The following is a 20,134-nucleotide window of genomic DNA, read 5'->3' on the forward strand; positions in this document are numbered from 1 at the left end:
TATGTTATCCCGTTACTCTTGGATGTTTTTCTTGTGATTTTTTACCAGCCTTTCTGAGTTGGCTAGATTCTTTTCAAGATGATATATTTTGTCTTCATTATCTGACGTTCTGGCTTCTACTTGCTCCACTCTGTTAGTGATACTCTCAATTGAGTTTTTAATTTGGTTTATCGTTTCCTTCATTTCTAGAATTATTGTTTGATTATTTTTTATAATCTCTATCTCCTGATAAAGATGCTTAACTTCTTCTTTTATCTGTTTATGTAATTCATTCTCAATGTGTTCTTTTGCTGCTTGAATTTGCTGTCTTGTATCCTGTTTAAGGTTCCATTCCATCTGTCTAAGGTGTTCCTTGAGTTCTTTATATGACCATTTTTCTGATGACTCTAAGTCCTCCTGAATATTTAGGCTGTCTTGCATTGTTTGTACTCCTTTTCTTCCTTGCTTTTTGAAGCTGCTCATGTTACTTCTTGTTCTGTTTGACTGCTGGGTTACTGTTTACTCCTATAAATTTATTAGATGCTTGGGAGGAAAGGTATTAGAAGGGAAGGGAAGAAGTCACTAAAGAGAATGAGAGTAAGCAGGTAGAATTCAAGGAAGGGGGGCTAAGAAAAATAAAAAGACAAAAGAAGAAAAAAAATAGGAAATAAAAAAAGAAAAAAATTTTTTTTAAAAATAATAATAAAAATTAAAATTAAAATTAGAAGAAAAAAAATTTAAAAAATTGTAAAAAAAAAAATTTAAAAAAAACAAGAAGAAAGAAAAATGAAAATGAAAGAAAAACCCAAATCAAAAAAAAAAAAGAGAAAAGAAAAAAAGGAAAAAAAAAACTAATAAATGCAGTCTTAGAGTTTGATTAACTTCTCTTTCAGTAGGTGGCGCTGTGCCCACCAGGTCAAGTTTCTCCTGTCAATACATGGGAACCAATCACTGTGCAGCAGCTCCTCCCAGACTGGGCGAGTCTCCAATCCTGAGTGTCCAGGGCCTCCTCTTGTGTCTAGTCACTTCCCACTTTTCCTCTAGCCAGGCCCCTCTCACGGGTGCCGCTCATCACAATACTGGCTACACGCCAGGTCTGCTGCTCCCGGGAGCCCTGTTTTCATGAACGACTGGGCACACTCTTCCAGTTTGCCATTCCCTCAGACCCTAAGTTTGTAGAGCTTGGGGCTGAGAATCCTCAGCGAATTTTACTTGCCCTCCGGTAGCCACTCCCCCGGTAGCTGGTGCAAGAGATCTCAGCAGTCAGCCCTGGTGGGAGCGGTAGTTCCACGCCGCGGGTCCCGCGCCACCTCTGATTCCTTCGGGCTGGCTGTCGCACTCACGAGAGAGCTGGGAGGGGCCCTTAAGGTTTCCACGATGTGTGGAGAGGGAAAGCTAGGGGATTACACACCTGTAGCCGCAGGTTTCAATGAAGTTATCTCCTCCGCCGCATTCTGATGACGTCAGTTCTCTGCCATAGTGGTGTCTCTTGCAAATGGCGACAGTTCGTTTCCCTTTGCCGGGTGACCAATGCAACGGGTGGGTCCTTACTGTCTCTCCCAAGCCCCGTTTCAAACCTGTGGCCACTACTTATGAAAGCTCGGTAGGCATTTACCTCCGTAGGATGAGAAGGGCTGACCAGTTGTTTCAGCCGGATGGATTAGTGCTGAGTCCTCAACTAATCTTAATCATTGCTAATTGATTTTGAGTTTTGGTATTTCAAGATCAAATTGTGTCCGTTTCATTGTTGCTTTTTTTAAAAATTTTTTGAGAATTTTTTTTAATATTTATTTTTCAGTTTTCAGTGGACACAACATCTTTATTTTATTTTTATGTGGTGCTGAGGATCGAACCCACCGCCCCGTGCTTGCCAGGCGAGTGCGTTACCGCTTGAGCCACATCCCCAGCCCTTCATTGCTGCTTTTAATACTTAGTTTTATAAATTCCATGTGGAATCACATATCTTATTAAACATAAGACTTTCATTCTGAGTGTTTTAAAAGTCTAAAGAAAGAAGAGGCCTAAATGAAGGCCCAAGTATTGTTTTATTATTAATGTAGTCAAAAATAGAATAAGTTCATCAGAACTAAAGTATTTTTAATGTGTTTATAATTTCCTTTGGCTATTTTTGATGCCTTGCTAAAATAAGTAGTTAGTATTAGTCTGTATTATTAGTTTACAATATTCTGATTGCATAGTCTCATCTGAAGGGGATATTGACTTATGCAGCTTCTGTTACAAAGCAAACTTTTTTTTAAGTTTATTGTGGATATTCCAAAAGATATAATTTTATTTTGGGCATTATCTCTCTTGAGAGTTTCTGATTTATACCTTACCTAGTACTAAGAGGAATGACAAGTTAGGAGATCTTTTAATTAGTTCTTTTGATAATCTATTTCTTTGTAGTTAATACAATGTAAACATAGAAAATTCACTGTGTCTGACAGAATACTTTCAAACATACATATGTGTGTGTGTGTGTGTGTGTGTGTATGTATTTTTTTCCCCCTTTAAACTTTAAAGGTTATAGGCTTTTTTCTGGAACACATCCCTGGCGGCAAGTCTGATTCTAGGGTAGAGAAGAAGCCCCTGTTTAGAGACTGACCTAGAAAACAGCAATTCAGGCTAGGGCTTCTGATTGAGCAGTGAGCAAAGCCAACAGAGACAGAAATTTAGACCAGATAGTTCATGAGGAAGACAGTGGTGGTAAATGAGAAAGGGGACTCTATTTGAAGAGCTAGTCTTTCTTTTTTGTTGATACGAAAAATGGTCATAGTAAAAATAATTATGTTATAGGTAATGTCCTTGAAACAGAAACTTGAACCAGATTTCATCATTCGAAGTGTGATTGATGTGCCATCTCTTGAGCACTTCATGATTTGCTCTGTTAAACTTACTTATTTGAATCAGTGAATCTTGAAATCATTAGGTACTTTTAGATACCTAGTAGTATGCTATCTGACAGAAATAAGAAGATAACATTGTAAGTAATTTTACCATGAGATTTTTCTAATTATTCTTATTTACTTATTTATTTGTTTGTTTGTTTATTTATTTCTGTGGTACAGGGATCGAACCCAGGGCCTTGTGCATGCAAGGCAAGCACCCTACCAACTGAGCTTCATCCCTAGCCTTTCTGATTTTTTTCAAATATTAAAATTTCTCTTTTTTAAAAGTTATTATTGGGACTGGGGATGTGGCTCAAGCGGTAGCGCGCTTGCCTGGCATGCGTGCGGCCTGGGTTCGATCCTCAACACCACATACAAAACAAAAGATGTTGTGTCCGCCGAAAACTAAAAAATAAATATTAAAATTTCTCTCTCTCTCTCTCTCTCTCTCTCTCTCTCTCTCTCTCCCTCTCTTTAAAAAAAAAAGTTATTATCATCATCTTATATAAATTGTCTCATTTACCTTCCTGATAGTCACAAAAAGATAAGTTTCAGTTATGTACAGACCATGTCAGACATAATTTTGGTACATAAATACAGGATACAGTCCCTAACTTCTGGGGCTATTTGATTTTAGTCCTAACTCACAAGCTAATTAACAATACAAGGCAGGACAGTTTAGGCAATAAAAAAATGAACAAATAGAAATGGCCTCAGCATTTGAGTTAATAAATTAAAATATAGCATTAACTAATAATTACTTTTATTTTTTGGATTTTTATTTGTTCACTCTAAGTATATACTCCCACTATATATATAATAGTGGGAGTCATTTTTACATATTTGTACATGCACACAATATAACAATATAATTTGGTCACTTTCTTTAAAAAGTACTTGGTTTTTTGTTTCTTTTTGATACTGGGAGTTGAACCCAAGGGCACTTAAGCAAGCCCTTTTTATTTTTTATTTTGAGACAGGGTCTCATGCAGTTGTTTAGGGCCTCGTTGAGTTGCTGAGGCTGGTCTTGAACTTGGAATCCTCCTGCCTCAGCCTCCTGAGCCTCTTGGATTATAGGCCTGTACCAGGATGCCCAGCGAAAAATGCTTTCTCTTGAACTTCAAAAAACAGTATTTGTAGCTGTTTTATTTTATCCATACTCTACTATTCCTTTTATACAGTTGCCTTTAGATGTGTTCTTAAGCTAAAACCAAAGACTTTTTCTTCCCTTTATCATCTTGTATTTTTGGTACATGTGACACTGTCAATCTAGCCCTTCTTTTGGCTTCTTTGGCATTTAACTATCTTCACTAATTCTTTATAGTCTAAGCTGTATCTTCTCTGTGTTTTTCTCACTGTTCCTTCTCCTCGGGAGTTGAATTTTTGGCCTGTATTCTTCCATTTATTCTCTGTCATTCTGATGACCTCTTATAATGCCAGTATGTGGATCCTCCAACCATATACTTAGTCCTTTTAGTTCAGCTTCTTCATTGCTCTCTAATACAGTAGCTTGTATAGGTTGCGAAGTACAACTTTCAGTAACTATATAAAAACCTTACAGACAACAAATGCCCCTACTTTAAGTTTAACTCAAAAGTTCTTTTTTTTTAAGAGAGAGAATTTTTTAATATTTATTTTTTAGTTCTCGGTGGACACAACATCTTTATTTTTATGTGGTGCTGAGGATTGGACCCAGCGCCCCTTGCATGCTAGGCGATCGCGTTACCGCTTGAACCACATCCCCAGCCCAAATTCAAAGTTCTGATGCTGGTGCATTTATGTAGTCAAAATTCCAAAGCTACAAAAAAGTGTAGAATGAAATATATTCTCACCTACTGTTCTTCCATCTATACAGCATTTTTACCCATTGGCTATCAAAATCTAATTTGTTGCCTATTTTTTTCACAGATATTTTATATGAAAACCTGCAATTCTTACATTTATCCCATTTTATAGACAAAGAAGTTGAGACTCAAAGATTTCAGTAAATTGGCTCTAATCAAAGAGATGGCAAATGGCAGAGCCAAAATTCTGATGTGAGTCTTCCAACTAAATATCTGTTATATCTTAGTTTCCAAATGCCTGATGAATATTTCTTCTTAGACTTAATATCTTATTTTCTGACATTCCTCTATAGTTGACCTACTTCATAAATTTTCAGTCTTTATAAATAGAATCAACATTATGTGGTCACCAGATTTGAAATTTTATAATCACCATTGAATGCTTCTTGTTCATTCTATTTTGTTATCTTTTAAATGTTTCTCACTAGCTGGGAGTGTGGTGCATTGATAGAGTGTGTTTTTAGTATGCACAAGGCCCTCTATTTGATCCCCAGCATCACAAGAAAAAAACAAAGTAAAATATCTTATACTTATCTTCTAATGTTCATTCCTACTACCTACTGAACTCTAACTCAGGCCATCTTCACTACCTGCTGGAATTACTGCCATAGTCTATGGATTGTCCTCCTTAGCTTTCAATTCTCTTGTGAACTTATGTTGTTTCCCATTGCCAGAATACTCTTCCCTAACTCTGTCATCATTCTTCTCCATGGCTTCCTTTAATCGTTTTTCATCAAGCTGAAGTTACTGTGCCTGACATTCAAGAGCCTCCTAATCTGACTTAATTCTCTCTCTCAGCTTCCATCCATTTTGAACATATTTCCTCTTGGACACAAATAAACACTCTATATTCTGGCTTAATTGTTTGCATTACCTAGACTGTCTTCCTTTTCCATTTCTACAAATCCCCTGCTTCTTTAAGGTCTATTCCTTCCATGATGGTTTTTATTGCTGGTGCCATTTTTGTTGTTAATTAGATTTTTCTTTCAATCGAAAAATATGCATACATGCACATGATAAATTCCTAGAGTTCAAAGTATTACAGTAAGTAATATTAAATATAAGTTTATCTGTATATCCTCCTAATCTTACTCACCCATATGCAAGAATTTGTACATCTTTTTTATCTGTGCAAATGAAAATATACTACATGCATGTTCTGAACCTTTTGCCACTTACTGTATCTTGGAAATTGTCTCATATTAGCAGGTAGAGCTATTACTTTTTTTTTAACTTACATAGTATTGCCTTTATACTACCAGTCCTCCATTGATGGAGGTTATGAGTTGCTTCTAACTTTCAATAATTTTTACTGTTACTGTTAACATTGCTACATTGAATATTTTGTAAAATTAACTTTTGTGTAGGTGTGTGATCCCAGTGACCCAGGAGACAGACAGGAGAATCACAGACAGGAGAATCGCAAATTTGAAGCCAGCCTCAGCAATTCAGCAAGGCTCCTAGGCAACTTAATGAAACCCTGTTTAAAAAAAGACGTGGCAGGGGGCAGACAGAATATGTAGCTCAGTGGTAAAAAGTGTCCCTAGGATCAATCCCCAGTACTAAAAAAAAGGAAGAAGGTAAAAGAAAAAAAAAATTACCTTTGTGAACATAAATTTTTGAATTGCTGAGTTCAATAATATGTATTTTTAAATTTTTGAGAGTTAATGCCAATTATCCATCAATGCAGTTTACACCATTTTACCCTTTATCAGTAATGTGTGAAAGTACCTACTTCCCCATACTCTTCAGTGTTACGCATTAACCTTGATCCATCTGAAAAGCAATACTTCCTTTAATTTAAATTTTTGAAAATATGAATTAGGTTAAACATCTTACTTTTAAAGCCTATATATAAGTTATTTCTGTGAATTGCTGATTTTTATTGGATTTTGCCTATTAATTAATAAGAACTTTTTGTGTGTGGTTATTGACCTTTTATTGATCTTATGTGATATAATTTTTTTTCCGATTTTGTCAGTTATCTTTTTACTTTTTGTTTTTCCATGTTAATGCCTAGCATTTTTTACAGTTCTGTTTTTTTTCTTTTATTAACCATAAACAGATTTAGTTTTATTTTACTCAAGTGACTGACCAATTGTCCTTCAAATTTATTCAATGATCCTTCTGATTTGAAATGCCATTATTATATATTAAATTCTAATGTATATTTGACTCTGTTGCTTTCCAGATTTTTATCTGGATATTTTCTGATTTTAATTTTTCCATGTGCTCTTTGGAATCAAATCTCCTCCAAAATTTTATTGGTGTTTTAATTAGAATCTTACTAAACTTATTGGTTAATTTAACCATTTCCAAAATTTTATTTTTTATTTTCCCCTAGACTTTAAGTTTTGTTCATTTTCTGAAACTCTGCCTTTGTGGGAGCATGGAATTAGCCTCATTTTACAAGAAAATTGTTCCACTGTATTGCATGTAGTCATGTTATGCAGAGTCCTATCACACAGGCTAGGCAAGAGTCACCATGCTATGAGCATATATCCATAGTTCACTGCAGTGAAAGAAAAACTAACATTTAGTTTTTAGTTAATACTTCAGACAATTACAGTTAGGAATAGAGTAAATGACTAGAAATGAAGGATAGCTGTACTTACTTAAAAATTAGATAGAGTGGTCACATACTCGATGTTTTTAAATACACATACATAACATACTTATATATCTTAGGTAAATAAAATGGTTTATAATAGTTTTGCATTTATAGAAAAATGAAGAAAATAGTACACATACACTACACCCAGTTTCCCCTATTGTTGACATTTTTATAGTAATATGGTACACTTGTTATAAAAGAACCAATACTGGGCTGGAGATATAGCTCAGTTGGTAGAGTGTTTGCCTTGCATGCATAAGGCCCTGGGTTTAATCCCCAGTACCCCCCCCCACACACACACACACAAAAGAACCAATACTAATACATTGTTTATTATTATTATTTAAAGTATATCTTTTATTCAAGTTTCTTTTGTTTTTACCTAGAGTCCTTTTTCTGTTCCATGATGCTACATTATATTTAGTTATCATGCTCCTTAGGCTTCTCTAAGGATTTTGGCTATTTGACCTAAGTTTTTTAATCATGGGTAAAATTCCTTTTGTATGATTTTTCTAAAAGCTAGAAAATTTAAATGGAGTTGACAGTTTAGAGGTATATTGATGTTTCAAATTCTGTGTTCATTTCTCTTCACATTTCAGGCACTCTGTGAATGTGCTCTCCAGACTCCTTATGACAGCTTAAAGCTGGGGATGTTGTCTGTCCTTTCCACTCTATCAGGGACTATTGCCATCAAACAGTACTTTAGTTTAGCTCCAGGTAAGGAAGAGATAATGTGGCTAAGTCTTTTATCTGTGTTTATGTCTCAAGTTGTTTCCTCTGTGAAGTTTTAAATCTGGGAAGGTTTTAGTCTCATACTCCTTTGTATGCTAGTGATTTATTTGAAAATGATTTCTTAACTAATATTTATGAAAATAAAATCTTGCCTCCTTCATCTTAACTCACAGATACTACTTCTCTGATTTGTCCTTTTTGAATTATATGCGAGTGAAACAATGTTTTTGAGGATGCTGAAAATAGGTGATTTGCTTTTATGTCTCTGACTCAAAATGCCCTTTAATTTAAGTACATTTCAAAGGCCAACGGGTGGTGAATTTTAAAAACAAATGTCATATGCTTCCTTGTAGGTGTAAATTATATCTCTGGAAAATGATTAAAATTTTATTACAGTTCAATAATGCTTTTCTAGTTGCTTATTCACAATTATTAACTCTAAAACGCTTTTATTAATACTCAGTGAGGAACCTGTTTACCTAACAGACTTAAAGCTACAGTTCTTTGTTGTTCTAATGAAAATGTTGTGAAATCTCTTTTGCTTCCTTTTCTAGTCAGTTAATTTGAACTGAAATAATTAAAGAACTGTAATGTACATTTATTTGTCCTTTTTATGGCTGCATATGATGATTTTATTGAGTAAAGGAAATTTCCTGCCATATTAGTCTTACTAGGAAACTAAAAAGACCTGATATTCTATTGTCATGCCTCCCTTAACAGCTAATATGCACATTTGTGGCCTGAATTTAATTAATCATTCCCATGCCACAGACTAAATTTGGAGCAGTAGTAAGAAGTAGGGAAGATATGTTGCTGTGTCTCCAGAATGAGATCAGTAGTACCAAAAAAAAAAAAAAAAAAAGAGAAAGGAAGGAGGAAAAGAAAAGAAATTATATACACAATATCATTTATAGCATCATTCATGTAATAGCAAAATATTGTGCATTGGTGTAGCATCATAAAAATGTCTGTCAATAAGGTATTCATTAAAGAAATTACAATATATTATTGCAATAGAAATCCATGCAATTTATTAAAAAGAAATATGGCATGAAACAGTCTTGATAATACTTAAAGAAAATTATAGTAAGGTGTAGAATAGTGGATAAAAAAGGGAAAAGAAAGGAATAAATATGCTTGCAAATAATAACCTAAGAAATTGGTAGCATTAGGTGGATGAGGGAGACTTTTTTCTCACTAATCTTTTCTACTATTTGTTGTGCCTTTAGAACTGTGTTTTTAATCTTAGAAAATTATTTCTAAATAAGTCAAAATTATTAAAATAATCTTATTCTTTAAAAAGTTAACAGTAAGTTCTTGCTGATTTGTGGGATTTGGGAAGATTTTGTTTTCTTCCTTGGATTTTCCTACCTTTTTCAAGTTTTCTATGGGGATTATTAATAAGGAGAAAAAGAAAAAAGCAATTTATAAAACATGTTTGCAAATTTATAGAGGAATCTGCATTGTCTTTATCACATGAGCAAGAAAAATTAGAGAAAATACAATTTTCATAATTTAAAAAAGAATATATACTTTCATCTTTCTAATATTTTGCCTATCTTAAAAGCACTGAGAGTTTTACCTAAGCTAATATTTTTGTGTTAAACTAGAAATCAATAAGATGACCATATAACAACACTGTCTAGGGTAATCTTGGTTTATACCTATTGTAATTAATTATTATTAATAGTGTTCCTGTCAATCTCAAAAAACATGGTCACCTTTGGTATAAAAAACAAGGTTGAAGTTGACAAGACTCATGGAGAAATAAGCAGAGGAAATTAAGACAAGAATGACAAATTCTTCTAATAAGATAAACAAGCTTAAATCTCCTTATTCCTCTTGAAGCTCATCCAGTTATAACTGGGATCTTCTTTCCTGTAAATTAAAATAGTCACAACTCAGCCCTCCTTAGCAGAATTTGAAATGTGAATTTAAAAAGTTGCTGCAATTTGTAGCATAGAACTTAAGATACAAAGCACAAAAATAGCGCATTTGTAACAAATAGACCTTGATGGCAGGCTACTTAATATCTTTGACTTCTTCTATAAAAATAGGGTATTGAATCACGTGATCCCAGAATTTCCCAGCTCTGTATTCAGGAATTTCTATATTTGCTCTCTTCAAGGAGTGGTTTTATCTGACAAGAATCCTACAGTGACATCCATCTTAATCCATTTCCTTTAGAATTCCCAGGATACTATCTATAGTTGTTTTGGATTTTACACTTTTTCTGTCAATTTTTATTAATATTTTATGGGAAAGTCCTATATTGATTTTAGATCATAGTCATTACAAAACTGCTAGCATATACCTGATGTACCTTGATGGGTAAAGAGAAATGGTGGCAATAGGGGTCAAGGTAAAAAAAATTTTGTCAAATTTATTGTTAGGGATTTTCTCATTAAACTTAAACTGAACTTATAAACTGAACCGCTTTTGAACTATATGAATGAATTATAATCTGTCTTGCTTTTTTCAACTTGTTCAGGAAATGTGGGTTCTTCCCCTAGATCTTCTGATTTAGTCAAATTAGCCCAAGAGTGCTGTTACCATAACAACAGGGGCATTGCAGCTCATGGAGTAAGAGTCCTAACAAATATAACTGTTTCTTGTCAAGAAAAGGGTAAGTTTGGTCAAGACTCAAACTATATATAATTTTGGATTAGGGCTTGGGCAGAATTCTGTGTTTGGTTTTTTAATACCTTATTATTTTTACCCTATGTGCTTTGATCAATAGTTGCTTCCTTCTAAAGTGTTCTTAGAGCAAGCTTCCCAAGGCTACTTAGTCCTTGTGAAAAATAATAAAAATTTGAGGACTTTGATACTGAGATTGTGAAAGTGAAAGGTTTTAGGAAGGCCAGGCACAGTGGCACATGCCTGTAATCCCAGCAATTGAGGAGGTTAAGGCAGGAGGAACACAAATTTGAGGTCAGCCTCAGCAACTTAGCAAGGCCCTAAACAACTTAGTGAGACCCTGTCTCAAAAAATAAAAAGGACTAGGGATGTAGCTCAGTGGTAAGGCACCCTTGAGTTTGAAGGAAGGAAGGTTGGTTGGTTGGTTTTAGGAGCATTATGTCTTTCCTCCCACTGTTTACCTTTGCATGTGTGGTGTTGTGGATAGGGATTGCTTAGAATTCTACCTCAGTGGTATAAGACAGTGTCTTCATTTATACAGAAACCTAGAAAGGTTACTTAATTAATCAAGGTGTTTAACAAGTAATTTCACTAGAAGCAAAGTAAATTTGTAACTCAGGAGAGCAAAGTAAAAAAGTAACTAGAAGCAAAGTAAAAAAGTAACTCAGGAGACTGAAACAGAAGGATGACAAGTTTGAGGCCAGCTCAGCAAATTAGTGAGAACTTCAGCAATTTAGACCTTGTCCTAAAATAAAAATAATAATAATAAAAAGAATTGGGGCTGGGTATAGTGGCACATGCCTATATCTCAGCAGCTTGGGAGGCTGAGGTAGGAGGATTGCGAGTTCAAAGCCAGCCTCAGCAATAGCAAGGTGCTAAGCAATTCAGTGAAACCGTGTCTCTAAATAAAATAGGGCTGGAGATGTGGCTCAGTGGTAAAGTGCCCCTGGAGTCAATCCCCAGTACCAAACACAAAAACAAAAATATTTCATAAAATTTTATGTTGGTTCTGATTTGAATAACTTAAACCAATCTTATTTATGGCATAATAAAAATATCTTCTTCTATGTAATATATAAGACTGCTGTATGTTCTCAGATATCACATATAATGTAATGTAAATACAATTAAAATTCATTTGTGATAATCTAGACCCTCCAGGGATATTGTAGCTGTATGGTAATGAAAAGATGCAGAACTACTGCTAATATGTGAAGCACCTAAGGGGACGGTGTCGTGCTTTAAGGTCAGACTGGAAACATTAATAAGTTTGTGTAGAGTCACCATTACTTCATAAAAGCGGTTAATTTGTCAGAAACTGATAACTATTATATCTGAGGTGGAAGTGGACAATCTGCATAATTTATGTCTGATTAGGAAGATTAACATATACTGCATAGTTTTTCTATTCTTAGTATTTTCCTTAGCTAAGCTGGCAGTGCTATTTCAATTTTGCTTTATTTGTAACTTTATGGGTTTAGCTCTTTGATTTAGTGTGTATATTTTTATAATCTTCAATGAAGTGGTAGAAAAAAAGAAGTCTGAAGATAGCCTTTACATCTCAAAAATAATTTTGCATATGCTTTTTCAAGGAGGATTAGCTTTACACATTTAAGCATTTTCTGTATCTTAGTCGTGTGTGTGTGTGTGTGTGTGTGTGTGTGAGAGAGAGAGAGAGAGAGAGAGAGAGATTGTCTACTTAATCACCCTAAAACTTAGTGCTTTTTTTTTCTAGATCTTGTGGCATTGGAGCAAGATGCTGTCTTTGGCCTGGAATCCCTTCTGGTGCTTTGTAGTCAAGATGATAGTCCAGGTGCTCAGGCCACTTTAAAGGTGAAAATATCATTTAATATAATGCCTGTTTTCATTGCCTAAACTAGGGAGTGGCAGTCTTTCAGGAAAGGGTCAAATTATTTTAAGTTTCGTAAGGCCATACACTCTCTCTCTCATAGGTACTCAGTTCTGCCACTATAGGGCAAAATCTGCCATGGAAAAAATGTTTAAGGTGAGGAGAGGATATCTGTTCCAGTAAAATTTTATTTACATAAAATAGGCAGAAGACTAAGTTTGGCCAACAAACAAGTTTGTCAGCTCCTGGTTTAAACAAGCATTTGCCCTAGATCTTCACTTTGAAAACAGGCTTTTGATAGCCTTGGCCCATTTTGTTATCAGCTGTCAATATTAAGTTGTAATAGACACAAAAGATGGTCCTAGACACTGTAAAATTAAATAGGCAGAACTCAGACTCTTAGAAATTTTAATCTGAGGTAACACTGATGAGGCCACAGAGATTTTTTGCTGCTATAGCCAGTACACCTTAAAAGAACAATGTAGAGGAGGAGAAGTTTATTCTGGCTTATGGTTTCAGAGGTCCAGTCCATAATGGTTGGTCAGCTCCATAGCTCTGGGCCCAAGGTGCTGTAGAACATTATGGCAGAAGGGCATAACAGAGGAAAGCTACTCATAACATGACAGCCAGGAAGCATAATCTATATGTACTGTACTCACCAAGACCAAAATATAAACCCCAAAGACACACCCCTAGTGACCCGTTATCTCCAGCCACACCCTTCCTGCCTATAGTTACCACCCAGTTACTCCATATCAGTGGGTTAATTCTCTAATTAGGTTACATCTCTCAGAGTCTAAACATTTCAGCTTTTGAGGGACATTTCATAGCTAAACCATAATAAACACACAAAAAATGATGAAATGACTATAGCCAAGCTCGTTAATTAGTATTCATTAATTTTTTTTTTAATATAGAAGCCCTAGTTTATAAGCAAAGGAAATAACCATTAAGAATTTTCACTTTTGGTCAGTGTGGTAGTGCACACCTGTAATCCCAGTGACCAGAAAGGCTGAGGCAGGAGGGGATTGCAAGTTCAAGGGCATCCTAGGCAACTTAGTGAGACCATGTCTCAAAATAAAAAGGGATAAGGGTGTAGCTCAATGGTAAAGCATCCAGTACTGCCAAAAAAAAAAAGAAAAGAATTTTCACTTTAAGTAAAAAAGTTATTTTAGATATGTTTTAGATTTTCAAAAGTGAAATGAAATACTGTTATTGGAGTGAAACATGAAATATAATCTGTGATGATGCAAAATTAGTAATTGAAAAAACATAGGTAATACAAGTAAAAGCTGTTAGATGTACATTGAAGAATATAAGAACTTTAGATGTACATTGAAGAATATAAGAACTTTAGAACTTACATTGAAGAATATAAGAACTTTAAGTTACGGTTTGAAAGAGACATTGACTCATTTTGCATGTTAAGAAAAGGTGTGATGTGATTATAGGGATGAATACTAAAAATGGTAATACCATTAATAATAGTTGATGTAGAGGTGGAGGAAGGAAATAGACAACATGTGTGTTTGACAATACATTCTGAGAGGATCTTTTCCTTAGAATCACAGTACATTTAAAACAAATTGTAAAGCAAAAAACAAATCCCTTTGAAGATTGTAGGTTTCCATAAAACACTGGACTTGACACAGTGGCATAGATAATTAAGAAAGGTCTCTAGTTAGAGGAGTTTCCCAACTGGAGTAGGATATTGACATTCATAAAAGGGACTATAGTACCAAGCCAAATACACCAAAATCTCTGGTGTATAAACAAAGGAACAATTCTAATGAGAGGACAAAGTTGGGAGTGAGATTATTTAAATGTAGAATATTAGAGAAGGCTTCAATGAGTTGATGTTATATGAGTTGACCCTTGAAAGATAGATTAGAATTTTAGTAATTAAGGAAATTATTCGAGCCCAAGGGACCACTGTTACAAAAGACTTGAAAGCAGCAGTTCACCTGTTACGTAGGAAGAATGGTGAGTAACCCATTGTGACTAGATGACATAATAGGAAACTGGAAAAGTAATTGTACACTTAACTTTTTTTCACTGTAACCAAAATACCCAACAAGAACAACTTAGAGTAGGAAAAGTCTGTTTTGGCTCATGGTTACAGAGGTTCAGTCCATAGTTGGCCAGTTCTTTTACTCCAAGCACTGAGGTAAGGCAGAACATGGTGACAGAAGGGTATGGCAGAGGATAGCTGCTTGCTTCATGGTAGCCAGGAAGCAGAGAGAGAGAAAGAGCGCAAGGCTCCAGGGACAAAATGTAAACCCCAAATGCATGTATCTAATGGTTTATTTCCTCTAGCCACAAGCTACCTGCTTGTAGTTACTAATCCAGCAAATGAATGAATCCACTGATTAGTTTACAGTTTTCATAATCTAATCATTTCCACTCTGAATATTCCTTCATTGCCTCACACATGAGCTTTTTTGGGCGTGGGTGCCTCATATCCAAACCATAACAAGCTAGATCGTGGATAATATCAAATATCATGCTAAAAAACTTGGAATTGATTTTATAGATAGATAGTGAGGAGGTATTAGAATTTTCGAATAATAGATATGCTCTAACCTTTGTTATAATTGTTATTACTTGTTAGAGTGTCTATTATGTTGAAGGTCTTTGTATATATTCCTATATATTTCTTTTCATGAAATTTGTCTCCTTCTTATTAGAAAATTAAGATTCAGAGAGATAAGTAACCTGCTTAAAACCACCTAGCTAGTAAGGGCAAGATGAACTTCAGCCTTTTGTCACATGTTCCAAGCACCACACCAGTTGTGGGTATTTATTAGAAACTTGCCAAAAAAGTCATTTGGCTATGAAAAAGTGAAAGGATTTCCATGGCTGGGATATTAGTGATATCATTAACTAGGCCTGAGAGAGAGAAACTCTAAAGCCCTCCCCTGTCTCCCATCAGTGGGATGAGAGTCACTGAGGGCATCTTTCTAAGACTGTAACACCAACATACACACACACATGCACATTAACTCATTAAGTTTGGGATAGGGATCTATAGTTTTATAATCTTCCTGGGAAATGCAGGCATAGGTAGTTTACAAACCTCACTTTTGATTCAGCTCTTGAAAAGTAGTAGCAGTACAATTATGGTGATGGTTGGCATATATTTACCTTCTCAGCATTATTCCTTATGATCTTATGATCTGCATCTTGTCTTTTTTTTTTTTTTAATGATCTTAGGTTGAAGTGAACGGTTGATAGATTGATATACAGTCCTGACTTGTTACTTTAAATATGGTATACTTCACAATCCCAATGTGAGATTTAGTGTGTCACACATTTCTTATGAAGAAAAAGTTATGGGGTTGGGGATGTGGCTCAAGCAGTAGCGTGCTTGCCTGGCATGTATGCGGCCCGGGTTCGATCCTCAGCACCACATACAAACAAAGATGTTGTGTCCGCCAAAAACTAAAAAATAAATATTAAAATTCTCTCTCTCTCGCTTTCTCTCTCTCTCTTTCTCTCTCTCTCTTTAAAAAAAAAAAGAAGAAAAAGTTATGCCTGTAAAAAAACATTCCTCTTGATTTTTATCAATAATTTATACAAATTTCTTTTCTTTATAGTTTTACTTAACTACATTCAAAGAGTAACTATAACTAGTCCACTTTCTTTTTGGTGTGCAGATTGCTCTAAATTGTATGGTGAAATTGGCCAAGGGCAGGCCCCATCTTAGCCAGTCAGTGGTTGAGACCTTGCTAACTCAGTTGCACAGTGCTCAGGATGCTTCCCGGATCCTGATGTGCCATTGCCTGGCAGCTATTGCCATGCAGCTGCCAGTGTTGGGCGATGGAATGCTTGGTGACCTCATGGAGCTCTACAAGGTGATCGGACGATCAGCCACAGACAAGCAACAGGAACTTCTGGTAAACAGCCTGTTTTTAAACCTTCTGGAATGACAAGATCTAGTCTAGGGGGGGAATTAGTTTAAGAAGTCAACTCTACTGATTGACTTTCCTTATGAAACAAATAGGTTAAAGTAATATCAAAGACTGAGAGTGTGCTGAAGTCAGTATAAAATGAGTACAATTAATTTTTTAAAATATATTTTTTTTGTAGCTGTACACAATAACTTTTATTTATTTTTATGTGGTGTTGAGGATTGAACCCAGGGCCTTGCACATGGGAGGCGAGCGCTCTACCACTGAGCCATAACCCCAGCCCTGACGATGAATTTTTTTGTACTGCAAATTGAACATCCCTAATCCAGAAATCCATAACCTGAATTCTTCTGAAATCTAAAACTTTGTAAGCAGAAACTGTTCAAAACTGCTTTAAAAGTTTCAGATTTCAGAGTATTTCCAATTAAGGATGCTCAAACAGTAAAATCTATGCAAACATTCCAAAAAATGAAATACTTTTAGTCATAGGCATTTCAAATGAGGGATACGCATCACTTTTGACATGGAAGCCATGTTTAGTTCAGATCTAAAATTACTTTCTTCCTAAACTCTGTCAGGTCAGCTTATTTTATCCAAAGCCTTCAATCTTGTGTTTTTCTTTTATCACAAAGGATGAAATGAAAATGAATTTCTTACACAAATAAATAATAAACTGAACTATTTTGCATCTCAGAAAATATGTTAGAAATCTAATAATGACAATAAATTTACCCAAATTCCATTTTCCATTACAGGACCTGTACAGCTGTTTAGGATTCAATTTAGGCTTCTATAGACTTGGGATTAGGAAACTTGGGTGCTTGGAAAGCAACAGAAACTGTAAAGGCTATATAAAATAATTTTTAGTTTAAAGTTCTCCGAGGCTTAGAGTAGGCTACATTCCGAAGAGTCATAAATTAAATGAGAGGGCCACTCCATGTTGTTTCTCTTCACCTGAAGCTAGAACTTGGAAAAAAGCAATGACTTATTCATGCCTGTTTTATGTGTGATCCTCAAGGGACATTGAGTAAAAGACTGACCCCCATCTCATCATTGGCTATCAGAAAATGTTGCCCTGATGACTAAATGGAAGTGGTCATGGAAATGACACCATGCGGTTATCACAATGTGTTTAACAATATCTTCATTTGTATCAACAATAGGTAGTTGGTCACATTTATTTTCTATTGAAGTAGCATTTTAAACTCAAATTTTTTTAATCCCTTGAAGGCAGGTTTTGTTGTTGTTGTTGTTGTTGTTGTTGTTGTTGTTGTTGTTTATTTGTTCTGGTGGGTACCGGGGATTGAACTTAGGGACACTCAACCACTGAGCCACATCCCCAGCCCTATTTTGTATTTTATTTAGAGATGGGGTCTCACTGAGTTGCTTAGCACCTCACTTTTGCTGAGGCTGGCTTTGAACTCACATCCTCCTGTCTCAGCCTCCCAAATCACTGGGATTATAGGCGTGTGCCACTGTGCCTGGCAGAAGGCAGTTTTTAATTATGAAAAAAAATCTAAGGAATAATACAATAAAAGCTCTTGCATTCATCAGCTGGTTTGAGACAGAGTAAGACCCAGGAATCTATAGAAAGTATCACCAATACAGCTGAAGCACCCTAATAGCATCTCCCTTCTCTCAGAGGTAACCACCATCCTGAATTTGGTATTTATCATTCCTATGCATGATAAATGTATGTCCCTAAGTAATATGTAGTATTACTTTGTGTATTTTAACTATGTAAATGTTATACTACTGAAATCCTTTGCAGTTTTCTAATTTTGCTAATCATGTATATTGATAAGTTTATCTATGCAATTCACTGACGTATGAGATCTCATTTTGTGATTGTATTTATCCTTATGAATGGACATTGTTTCTAATTATTTACTTTCATAAATAATGTTCTTAATGGAATCAGTTGTTCAGTGGCTTTAGAAAGAAATTCTAAAAATAAATGTCAGTGAAAAACAAATTTATTCTTTTTAAATGAACCCTAGTTCATTTTTTCCCTCTTGGGTAAGTTATCTGTGATACTGGACAAAATTACATGAATTTCTTACTTCTTGCTCAATGTTAGGTGAGTTTGGCTACTGTGATTTTTGTAGCCAGCCAGAAAGCATTATCTGCTGAAGTAAAGGCAATAATTAAGCAGCAGCTTGAAAGCGTCTCCAATGGATGGACTGTGTACCGAATTGCCAGACAGGCTTCCCGAATGGTATGTATTCTTCCGAGTAACCAAGGTTGAGGGAAATGTCAAGTCATATATTGTATATCTTGTGATTATTAGTCATCAAAACTGAAAATAAAGGTTGAAGTAATTTTTACTCATAGGTTCTAAGAATGATGAAGAAAAGGACTGAAGTTTTAACCTTTCTCATAACAGAATGCTGTATTTGTTGTTGGTGTTTATCAGTGTTATGAGGAAATTAAAATCGAACTCTGGGTATAGATTGTTCATACTACTTTCATGATGCCTACTGTTTCTGCCTCCTTTATCAATATATTATCTTTCTTCCCTTTCTCTTCCCAACCTTATCATTCTTTAAAAGAAGCAGGAAAGTTGTGATATAGTGTACTTTTCTTAGTGATATGAAAAGCCCAACAATTTTTATTAACTTTCTTTGAGAAGAAATATAAAGGTTAAGTAGTACAGAAGTCTTTGGATCTAGGTCCAGAGACTTTGAGAAGCATTTGGCTGAGTGATTGAAGTATACATTCTCAGGTTTTAAACTGTTTCTCAAATGGGAGAGAAACACTATTGGCAGGATAATGTTCTTTGTTATAACAAACCACTCAAGCATCAAAGCATTGCAGGACATTGAGCATCCCTGACCCCCAGGCATTGAATGGTATTCACATTCCCCCCTACAACTGCCCCTCCCCCCTACAACTTCGCCCCCCCCCCCCCCGTTCCTTTTACTTCACAAAATAATAGCTCATTCAGAATGACATATATATAGTAAGTATATATACTTTCTATATTTCTATTTCAGACTAAAGATCTCGTCTTGGATTATAGTTAATTGCATTTGTTTTCTCTTTGAAACTGGAACTGTTTTAGTAAAGAACTTAAGGCATATGTTACATAAAAGCAGCTCAGCATATTTTCTCTGAGGAAATATTCAGACTGAATCTCAAAAAAATTACATAATATGAGAAATGCTTATTCAAGCTTATCTAGAGTTTGGGTTTGTCTTTGATTTGCTGCATCAACTTCAAATGCAAGAACTTCATCATGTGCCCCTTCTATTACTTTCTTTCTTTTTCAGGGTAATCATGACATGGCCAGAGAGCTTTATCAGAGTTTGCTGACTCAGGTTGCCTCAGAACACTTCTACTTCTGGCTGAATAGTTTGAAGGAGTTCTCACATGCAGAACAGTGTCTTACTGGGTTGCAAGAGGAGAATTACAGTTCAGCACTTTCTTGCATTGCTGAGTCTTTAAAATTCTACCACAAAGGGATTGCCTCCTTAACAGTAAGTCTTTTTAATTTTCCCTTGGTGATAATGATTTGTGTGAGAATTCTCTCTATTTGGGGTTATTCTATTTTAACTACTTGAGAGATCACTGCTGGTATGTATATCTGGCAATATCAAATTTACAAGTAGGTCATGGAAATAAACCTTAGCCCTGTCCCCTTTTTAAAATTCATAGATTGATGAAAGTGTATGTTCTGT

The 20,134-nt window shown here is 35.2% G+C and overlaps 1 protein-coding gene across 1 annotated transcript in view; it reads left to right on the forward strand.

Annotated features, from left to right (window-relative positions):
- The window catches only part of INTS7 (integrator complex subunit 7), an 89,694-nt gene that overhangs the window by 40,706 nt on the left and 28,854 nt on the right, over positions 1-20,134 (forward strand). The window contains exons 8-13 of the mRNA XM_081297839.1: positions 7,925-8,042; positions 10,549-10,683; positions 12,430-12,527; positions 16,200-16,439; positions 18,535-18,672; positions 19,727-19,933. Of these exons, the coding sequence (XP_081153965.1) occupies positions 7,925-8,042; positions 10,549-10,683; positions 12,430-12,527; positions 16,200-16,439; positions 18,535-18,672; positions 19,727-19,933 (936 nt within the window). The remainder of the gene's footprint in view (positions 1-7,924; positions 8,043-10,548; positions 10,684-12,429; positions 12,528-16,199; positions 16,440-18,534; positions 18,673-19,726; positions 19,934-20,134) is intronic.

The sequence above is a fragment of the Spermophilus citellus genome, assembly GCF_964194105.1.
Source record: "Spermophilus citellus genome assembly, chromosome: 6".
NCBI classification, from domain to species: domain Eukaryota; kingdom Metazoa; phylum Chordata; class Mammalia; order Rodentia; family Sciuridae; genus Spermophilus; species Spermophilus citellus.